Source organism: Cyprinodon variegatus, unplaced genomic scaffold, assembly GCF_000732505.1.
Source record: "Cyprinodon variegatus isolate N-32 unplaced genomic scaffold, C_variegatus-1.0 Scaffold1889, whole genome shotgun sequence".
Lineage (NCBI taxonomy): Eukaryota > Metazoa > Chordata > Actinopteri > Cyprinodontiformes > Cyprinodontidae > Cyprinodon > Cyprinodon variegatus.
Window position 1 is genome coordinate 40,518 of NW_015152342.1, and position 9,359 is coordinate 49,876.

A 9,359-nucleotide genomic window follows, 5' to 3' on the forward strand; every position below is an offset into this window, starting at 1 on the left:
TATATATATATACCGGTATATATATATATATATATATATATATACCGGTATATATATATAGGATTCATATTCTGAGATTTAGCTCACTATTAAATGAACGTTAAATGAGATATTACAGCTGTCTAAGGAATCCATTTATACTCAAACCTTTACCCAAGAATAAAAAATTATTATATAAAAGATTTCTTGCTCCTTTCGCTAAAGTCATACCCACCTCTCGGTGGCTGGGGTCCACTCCCTCAGGAAGATTATCGACAGGTACGTTGATGAGGTGCTTAGGGTCCACAATTATGCCACTGCCACCAGCTGAGGAGTAGGAGACTTTTAAATGGCTGGTGGGAAAGGGGGACTTGGGGGACTTGGGCGATGTGGGCGACACAACCCCACCATGGGTCCTGTACATTGGAAATGGACTTGTAGGCCCTCCAGGAGCACTGTAGCCCCCGTTGTCTGTCACATCCAGACCTTTCATCAAGTTGCCAGCACTTATCTCCTTCAAACATAAAAAAAACATCCAACTTCCAAATGAGAGACATTATAATCTGATGCTGGATCAGCAATATTATTAAAAACAGTTGATTAGAATCAGGATTTTGATCAGTCAATCACTTACTACAGTGATCTCAGAGAAAGATGCTGCATCATTCAGCTGTTTTTTAATATCCTCGTATGACTTGGCCTCCTGTTGAGTAGATCAGCTCATACTAAGGAATAAGTTAGCATGCAGAACCCCTGTCATCTTTAATCAATGCAGAACTTCTGGGTAATCTGTATGATTTCCAGAATGATTCGCTCACACAAGATTACTGTCCCATTCATTTAAAACCTGGATCATTTTGATCAAGCAGTAGCAATGATTAATCAAATCATGGTACATTTGCTTACCATTATTATTCTGTGCAGACATCAGTGATGATTAAAAGTTGACATATACTTATTGTGGACATAAATGTATGAACTTTAACAACAATTGGTTGTTTCTCCAATGTGTTCTTCAATATATAATTAAGAAACCCTAATTCTGAATAAAAGTTTCTCAATCAACATTAAAAATCTATTTCCTCCTCTGGTAACACTCTTAAAAATATTTGGGTAACTGTGCCATCAGTGCGATGCAGAGGTGCCACACTATTTTTCCAGCCTTTAATAAGTTCCAGGTGTGATTCTGGGTCAATGTTTGTCTGTTGCGCTTATTAGAAATGGCACAGCTCAGTGGGGTCAATGGGTCAGTTATCTAGAACATATCCAGGTTTTAAGATTTTTTTATTGTTTTTATGGAAATTAGTACTGCCCTTTCTATATCTTTTCTAAGACTAGTTTTGATCTGTATATATCTGTATTTGCCTTAAAGACCTCTTCTTATGAGGGCAAAATAACAACCTTACATGATCATAAGTTTTATTTCCTGGTGCTTTTTGCTCACCCATGTGGACGATTTTAAACAGGCTTAAAGCCTTCAAGGAGAAGCTATTTCGGATATCCAATTGGAATCACATTGGACGACGACACTGGTGGCCAAACAGCTTCCACAGAAAGGTAAGCTTTATTTTCTAAACATTATAACTAATATTCTACCATCTGAGGATGCCTGGCATGTGGACAGAGTTGAGGATTTTGAAAAGAAAATTATTAAAAAAACTAATCATTCCTGGTTTTGGAAAACTTACATTACCTTTCTTTAAATGTCTTCCAAAAGCCCAAATTAAAGACTAATGACAATTGCTGGTCTATGTTTAAAAACTGGGTTTGTTGAATGAATGTAATCTATTTCAATGAGCTCCTTTATTTTGTGGCCAAATATCCAGAAATGTCAGATGCCTTCAAACATTAAAAAAGAGTGGTTTAATAAATATTCAACTTCCTAAGGGATAGCAACAATTTGTATATTGGTAGAAATGTCTTTATATTTTTGAGCTTATATAATTTTACTAAGAACCTGCATGAAAAATTAAAAGTCCACAATAAATTCAAAACAATGTCTTCATAAAGATCAATTAATGCAATAAAAAGAGCAACTGAAATGCATCATTAGTAAAAGAATTAAATTAAGTTTAAATGTATTCTGGAGATGAGGGACCTCAAATTAAACCTACATTCCACTTGAAAGGATCCCATGCGCTAAACCAGCCAGTAAAGGTGAGTGGCTCATATCCCTGTTTCACAAACATGATGGGGGTGTCCGGGTCACGACCGGCTGGGTGGGTCTTCAGGTACTCGTGTGCGCTGTTCCAAGCCTCTTTGGTCTCAGTTTCATTGGCAAACTGTCCAACCCATAAGAAAATCTGAAGAAATGCAAAAGACAAATGAAAAGAGGCCATTAGACGGGGAAATAAAACAGCCCTTTGGAAGCCATGTCTCTGCTGAAGTTCCACCCTCTCACCTCCTCCCAGGTGTCCAGCAGCATCACGTCTTCTTCGTCCAGATCGCTCTGCTCAAAGTCATAAACCTCGGTTATCCTGAAGCGACCAGTTTGATTTGAGCACTCAAACAGACGGGGTGCGTGAATCGGATCCTCTCTCTCCAGTCTAAACATGAAATTTTTTTTTTACTATAACAGCTCCACACAGCGCCATGTACAATTCCTTATGTCTTTATATGCAACCTGGCAGGAGCCAGACTGCTGGATACTGTGGACTTAAATGGCATTGGACTTACTGACACAATACATTTGATGTAAAACCAAATTTTTAAAAAGTGGATTAAATTCTATTTAAGCTAAATAAAATCATTTGTTTATTGTTTCGTGAAGAAAAAAAAACAGAATGTCTTGGATTGACCTCTTGTCGCTGGCGTAGGGTGCCTTTCCTCCCAAAGCGGCCCAGAACTCATTTGGCTCCTGGCCTTCCATCACCACCTCTTTGTACTGCCTAAACAGGCGGTCGGACATTTCAGTCGCCATCATCCTCTCATCCCCGCTGCAACCCTGCAGATATAAACAATTTACACATATATGAGTCATGACACATCTTTGGACAACATATAAATATTTAGCTGGCTATGCAGCCTCAAAGTGTGATGCATACCTTTCCGTACCACAGGTAGCATTTCTGGCTGGTCTTCAGCAGAAACACGTCGTTGCTGTTTAGGCATGAGGCCCTTGCTGGGACTTCTATGGCCTTTGTGTTCAGCTCAGAGGTTCCTCTCACCTGGAAGAGGTTGGAGGTGGTTTTGGGGATCACTGCACCTGCTCGGCCTGTTCCTCCCTGTAGAAAAAAACATTTCTATCACTGTACCCATACAGCAACGTTTTTATGCATCATAGGTTGAGACTAAAGGACAAAAACATTTCATCCAGCACTTTGCAGAAGCTTCCAAATCCCTTAAACTGTTAAACATTTTTAAATCTTTACATGTAAATATTTACAATGTTTATATATCTAAAGGCTGAAATGTATACTTTTCCTAATTTCTAAAGTTGTTTCAAGACCCAAACTGGTTTTCTTCGAGTATTTCCTTTTTCTTATCTTAATCCATCCCTCCATAAAAACTGACCAGCTTCCTCTGCTGAAGTATAGAGTATCTAAAGTATGATGCTGACCACCTTTATGTTTTGGGCTGGTATGTTTAGAGTAGATTTCACTCCAGAGATAATATTTAGCAAAAATAGAAATTATGGTCCAATCAGACAACCTTCTGGCGCTCTAAATTTGTGTTCCAGATAGAAATTGTGGTAAACCTAGTTTGCCAGTTTTTCAGTAGTTGCTCTCTTGCCATTTTCATTTCGACCCAGTTTGGACAATTTACAACAAATAGCTGTCCCATCAACAGATTTTCTTACTGGGGCTGCAGCTCCTCAAATGCAGAGATGCAAATTTTTATTTTAATGTTGGCGTTTGCGTACTGATCCCACACAACATGAGACTCTCTACAAAATGTATTGCAGCTTGAAAGCTTGTATTCACTAAATTAATTTAATGTCTTGCACCTTTTTTCTTTCTTTTTTTGCAGGGTCTTCCTTGAAAAGAGATTATTCTTCTCAATTGTGACTTTCACTATTAGATGAAGGTTTAACAAAAGAAAGAAAGAACACAATTGGACTCTGTTGTTTTAATCCACTACTTAGGTGGTGGCTAAGAGAAAGTGGTCGCCCTAGATGTTGCTTATGTATATCAGAGTAAATTCAGCTGAACTTGATAAAATGTAGTGAAGTTCAAGGGATTTGCTTATTGAAAGACATAAAAAGGTTAGTGTTCTCATTTTTGAAAAATGAATTGCTCTGTGTTAAAAATCAGACCTCAAAAATGATTAGTTTTCCTTTGAAAATTGCCAGGAAGTGGCGAGGCTCCTTTCCCATCACCACTCGGACCTGGACAGGTGCTCCGTTGTACATATTGTCAACAGTGACAGCCTGGTAGGCACAAGCTGTAATTTCATCTCTGGTGGCATGACGTCCCTGATGTTAAAGATAGAAGAAAAGATATCAGTAAGAGGTTTGCTGTGTTGTTTGGGGCACGAAAACTAAATGTTTTCTGGTGAAGCTAACCTGCCACATGTAGAGTATGTACTGGTCCCTGTTTGACATGCGGTATGTGTACAGCACCAAGTAGCAGTCTCCTCCATAAAACTGCCCATGCATATTTGGTGGCACCTCAGCCAGCTCCAAACTCTCAATGCGCCAAACCTGAAGGAGGGAAAAAAGTAAACATCTCTGAGTCTCCAACTTCTTCTTTAGAGCAATCACACTATAAAAGATAAAGGTGTAGTTTTGGTTTTTGTGTTAAAAATGTCTACTTCCTACCTTTACTTCTCCTGAACCGTCATCAACCAAGTGCTGCTTTGCTGCCATGTCAGGGTAAGCATGGAGTTCCATCACATTAAACTTCACTTGCTCAACCTTGGCTGCACGAAAACCAGAAACATTTGTCAAGATTTGAAGGAACATCAACCGAATTGAGCATTTACAGCTGGCAGAATAGTCGCAGATATTATTTTACCAAACCAGTCCTGTCATTATATTGGCACTTATGACTGGCATAATTACTAACTCCATTCACCTGTCTAACTGCCCTGTTTCTCATTACCTCTTATCTGATCCACCTGCTCCTGCCTCTATTTAAGATGTTGCATCCAGTCATCATGGCCAGATTATTCTTGTTCTCTCTAGCCAGTAGCAAGAGTGTTTTTAGAGTTCATTGGTGTTTCTGATTTCCTCATCCTGACCAGTTCTGCCTCTCAACATCTGAGCCTGCCCGATCCTATTCTGATCTGTTTGCCTGACCTGGCTTTGGACTCCTGGACCTCTGAGCCTGCCTGTTCTGATCTGATTGCCTGACCTGTCTTCAGACTCCTGCATGTTCTCCAGGGCTACAACATCTGGGATACTCTGGGCATCATGTTGGCAGCCCACCGGCTGGATCCAACCTCATTATCTGGCGATGGACTGAACATTTAAACCAGGTTAGTGACTCACGTTCATAATCTTCCTCCGTCAGATTATCGTGGTCACAAACCTGTGTTTTTATCTCTCCACAGTTTCCTGCTTCAGATGCCCTAGCTGCTGCTTCTGCAGATCTGTATTAAATGGTTTTTGAGTAATCCCACTGTCTGTTTTGCTTGAATACTGGGTCCACAGTTCTGAATCATTACAAGTCTCACTTCTCTAGCACACTTTTAGAATACATTTTATCATCCATGCCTGTGTGTCAGTGCATTTTCTAATAATGTTTGGGGTCCCACATGGCTTGCTCTTTTATTTAATCACTGTCGTTAATCCCCCCCTCTATTTTATAAGATGTGTTTATAAGAGCACACATCTTTTTATGGCTTTGTGTTGGATAATTTTGAAGTGAATCTTGAATTTTCTTTTGTTAATATTACCTATCTTTCCAACGCTGTAGGTTTTACCCAGACCGGTGATTTGCCCTTTTTCCTTCCAGTTTTTGAACAGGTGCTTAAACATTGCTGACTCTCCTCCCTCACTCATCACCTCCACAGTGGTGCTTGATGGGTAGTTTTTTGTTTTAATGTATTCCTAGTGAGAAGGAGATACAAAAGGGTTCATTACACAGCTCTAAAAGAAATAAAAAGTAAAATGATCTGCAGACAGAGATATCATTCAGATTGAGTGAAATTAATGTGTTTGCATAATCACCAGTGCTCTCTTCATTGCCTCTCGACGCTCTTCCTTTGAGGCCTTTTTCCCCTTCCAGACCATCACATTGGAGCCTCTGTTGTCCAAAATATAACAATCCTGACAGCAGTGACAAAGAAACAATGACATGTTGTTAATAACAAACATTTTCAGAAAAAAAATAATGGAAGATTAAAGATAGTTACAGAGGAACGCAGCAGATCTTGTGTCAGAGGCTGCAAAGCCACTTCTTGGATCACAACATCTCCACTGTTGTCACAAACACTGTGGACCAACAGATGTGTATAGGATTATTGAATTGAATTTTTGTAAATTAATTTCAAAATAACAAAAAAGCAGTGCAGCAAAATCCCATTGACAGTGTCTTACTGGTAGAGCCTGACGTTATTGTTCTGTTCTTGTTCATCTTTGTTGTCAGGAATAGCCTTCCTCAGCTGGGCGGGTTTTTGGCCGAGCACATCAGCCATCATTTGAACTGCTTCAGGTGTTTCCTTCTCACGTGCTCCTTCCACAATCACAATATCTGCACGACCTCCACGCTCTCTGTCTCGGATGTCTTGAGCCAGCTGGACCGCCTGCAAATAGATTGGGGAAAAATCAAAGAATAGAATAGAACAGAATACAAATATCCTAATGATTTTAACATTGTCTTGTACTTTTAGCTTTATCCATCCTGAGATAGGCTAACCATTTTTAGGGGTCAAAAACCAGCAGCTACAGAACATGGCTCTTTAGCTTTGCGGATCATTTAACAATAAACTATAGCGTTGGTTTTATTTTTTGTTTCAGTCTTTCGTCACATCAAACGTTAGTGAAACTAAGGAAAAGGTTCCTTTCGGCAATAAGCATTTCTGCTAATAGCAGAGGGCCTTGACTTCACACTTAATGCCAGTGCTAATTCAGCTTTTTATTATTAGTGCCTCATGCCACAGAAAATGATCAGTTTTGAATTTTTTCATTTTTTTTCTTTCGCTGCTTTAAATGCTCTTCACCACATACCTTCAACTTTTCTCTCCTGTTGCACTCAGGGCCATTCCATTGCACAATGTTTTTCCCAAGATCCAGAATAAACACATCTCCATTGTTAAAGCTTTTCCAGGACAGCTCAACCTGCAAACAAAGACACGGTTAGGATTTGCAAAACGTTTAACTGCAATTCCACATATCTGTGCGGTTGTTATCGTAAAATATGGCACAATCACAGTTTTTTTTTTTCAGGTTGTTTACACCTACTGTCACAGTTATGGCAACAGTTCTGGTATAATGTGTTTAACAGACACACCAACACCTCTGTGGTGCGATTGTGTTAGGCCTTTGATAGCAGCAGTGGGAGGTAGAACACAGACTGATGGTAGTAACGCCTTCCATATCCAGAACTATTATTCTCTGCAAACCTCTGTTGCTGAAACGTGCTTCCTCCCCTTGACGTGCAGCAGCCTCTTTATGTTGTAGATGTTCGTCTCTACATGGTTGAAACCTGAGGACACTCCACCCTTCTTGTAGCTGCAGAGAGATCATTGACCAAAGTTCAATTGTAATAAAGAATGACTGAGCTGTGTAAACTTTAAAGAGGAAGGAGACTTTGCTTGATTTTTATGCACAATAAAAGATTAAAAAAAATATAGGGAAAGAGAATAAGCTGAGTTTTCCCCCCCCAATAATATTCAAACAGTAAAAATTTCTATGTGAGATAATAATTCAAATAAAAGGGACTAATTATTTAAACCATGTTTTAGGGAGACTGTAGTATATGTGTGTAGTTAATGTCCTCTAAAACATTCTGGTGAATGTGCTTTATAACTTACATCAGGCCATTTTTAAAGTAGCTCCTGAACTTTGCTGATTCAAAGCCCTGCACCTCCCTGTACTGCACTGGACTCCCACCCAGATACTCATCCAGCTGGGTGACATAGAGGGCTGCAGATCCCTGCTCATCCAGGGAGGAGGACTTTCCTATCCAATAGTGGATGTCGATCGACTCTCCCACACCTTTATTCTTTTTTATCTGGTTTATAGTTGGGAATCGATAAAGACATACATGTAAATGATTCACATTTGTCCACATAACCTTATCAGTGCTGAGTCTCATTAAATTAAACCACCCTGTGCCATACTCACATTCAGAATGATGTAACAGTCACCCTCAAAGAAGTTACCAAAAGCCTTTGTTGGAACTGTAGCCATCCGCATTTTCTACATAAAGAAAACACATCACTTTAAGCTGCAGGACTGGAGCTAAAATGAAGAACAAATACAGTGTTTAATCTTTTATTCAGAGCTGCCTTACATTGATGGTCCATATCTGCAGGCCTGGCTTCCGAGTGATGTTTGCAAAAGCATCTCTGGCTTTGCTGTTCATTTTTGCAGTGAACTAAAACAAGCAGAACGAGGGAGAGTGATTAATTAAAGCCACACTTTTCTATATTATAGACCTATATAGTACAAACAATCTACTTTCTGTTCAAATTTAACCTAAGATAAAAATGACAAAGAAAATGTTCAATTTGGAAAAATATCATGATTCCATTTACACTGCTTTGAATTTAGTTTTTCTTTTTTTTTTTTTTTTAAATGTCCTCAGAATTTCAGTGATTTCTTGGTACTTTGAAGAAGTCGATTCATGAAAGATTCTTAAAAGATTCCTGATCAGAAGAAATTCAAGAAACAAAAGGAAACTGAATCATCAATATCTGTAATTCCGGAGTCGGTATTCTGAACCCGTCAGACCCACTGTCTACATCCTGAGAGAACGTGGTCTGCTTTCCAAAATTATTAAAGAGGGACATTGATGACTCAACCAAGGGGAAACTAAAGAGCCCAGGGCTACTTTTATAGCAGCTAAGGTCAGTGTTTGTGAATCAACAAATGAATCAGTGTCGTTGGAAAGCTGAGAACCTGTTGTGTCTCCTAGGCTGTGCTATCAGGACTGAGGTTAATGTGTCTCTCCACATTTTTGAATGTTTAGCGTAAGATCTAACTCTTTTCTCTTGACACCATCAAAAATGCAAATGCTGGTCAGTCCAAGGTCACGTGGAGCCTAGACCGACTGCTGAACATAATACACACATCAGTGGTGCCAGCTGCACCTCTTTAATTTCATTCCAAAAACAACCTTTTCGGTGACAATACTAACAGCTTCTTTTAAACAGGAGGAAGGATCCACACTGGAATATGTTACAATGTCTGGTTCTTGTTTTGCTTCATAGAAATATTAGAACTTTTTTATTGTATTCTAACTAACTTTTTAGCAACTGCCTACAAGCACAAT

General features: G+C 39.2%; 1 protein-coding gene across 3 annotated transcripts in view; it reads right to left on the bottom strand.

Annotated features, from left to right (window-relative positions):
• LOC107104799 (villin-1-like) overlaps positions 1–9,359 on the bottom strand; it is a 17,313-nt gene that overhangs the window by 3,117 nt on the left and 4,837 nt on the right. The window contains exons 1-18 of one of the 3 annotated variants that reach the window (XM_015404894.1): positions 8,379–8,450; positions 8,210–8,284; positions 7,897–8,096; positions 7,486–7,594; positions 7,091–7,201; positions 6,461–6,666; positions 6,277–6,355; positions 6,092–6,190; positions 5,818–5,971; positions 4,739–4,839; positions 4,484–4,621; positions 4,235–4,393; positions 3,024–3,203; positions 2,778–2,923; positions 2,381–2,525; positions 2,094–2,282; positions 614–682; positions 215–493 (exon numbers count right to left, since the gene is read on the bottom strand). In XM_015404894.1, coding sequence (XP_015260380.1) covers positions 215–493; positions 614–682; positions 2,094–2,282; positions 2,381–2,525; positions 2,778–2,923; positions 3,024–3,203; positions 4,235–4,393; positions 4,484–4,621; positions 4,739–4,839; positions 5,818–5,971; positions 6,092–6,190; positions 6,277–6,355; positions 6,461–6,666; positions 7,091–7,201; positions 7,486–7,594; positions 7,897–8,096; positions 8,210–8,284; positions 8,379–8,450 — 2,511 coding nt within the window. Of the gene's footprint in view, positions 1–214; positions 494–613; positions 683–2,093; positions 2,283–2,380; positions 2,526–2,777; positions 2,924–3,023; positions 3,204–4,234; positions 4,394–4,483; positions 4,622–4,738; positions 4,840–5,817; positions 5,972–6,091; positions 6,191–6,276; positions 6,356–6,460; positions 6,667–7,090; positions 7,202–7,485; positions 7,595–7,896; positions 8,097–8,209; positions 8,285–8,378; positions 8,463–9,359 lie in introns of those variants that run through there. The other 2 variants (XM_015404893.1, XM_015404896.1) reach the window with 2 other exon arrangements.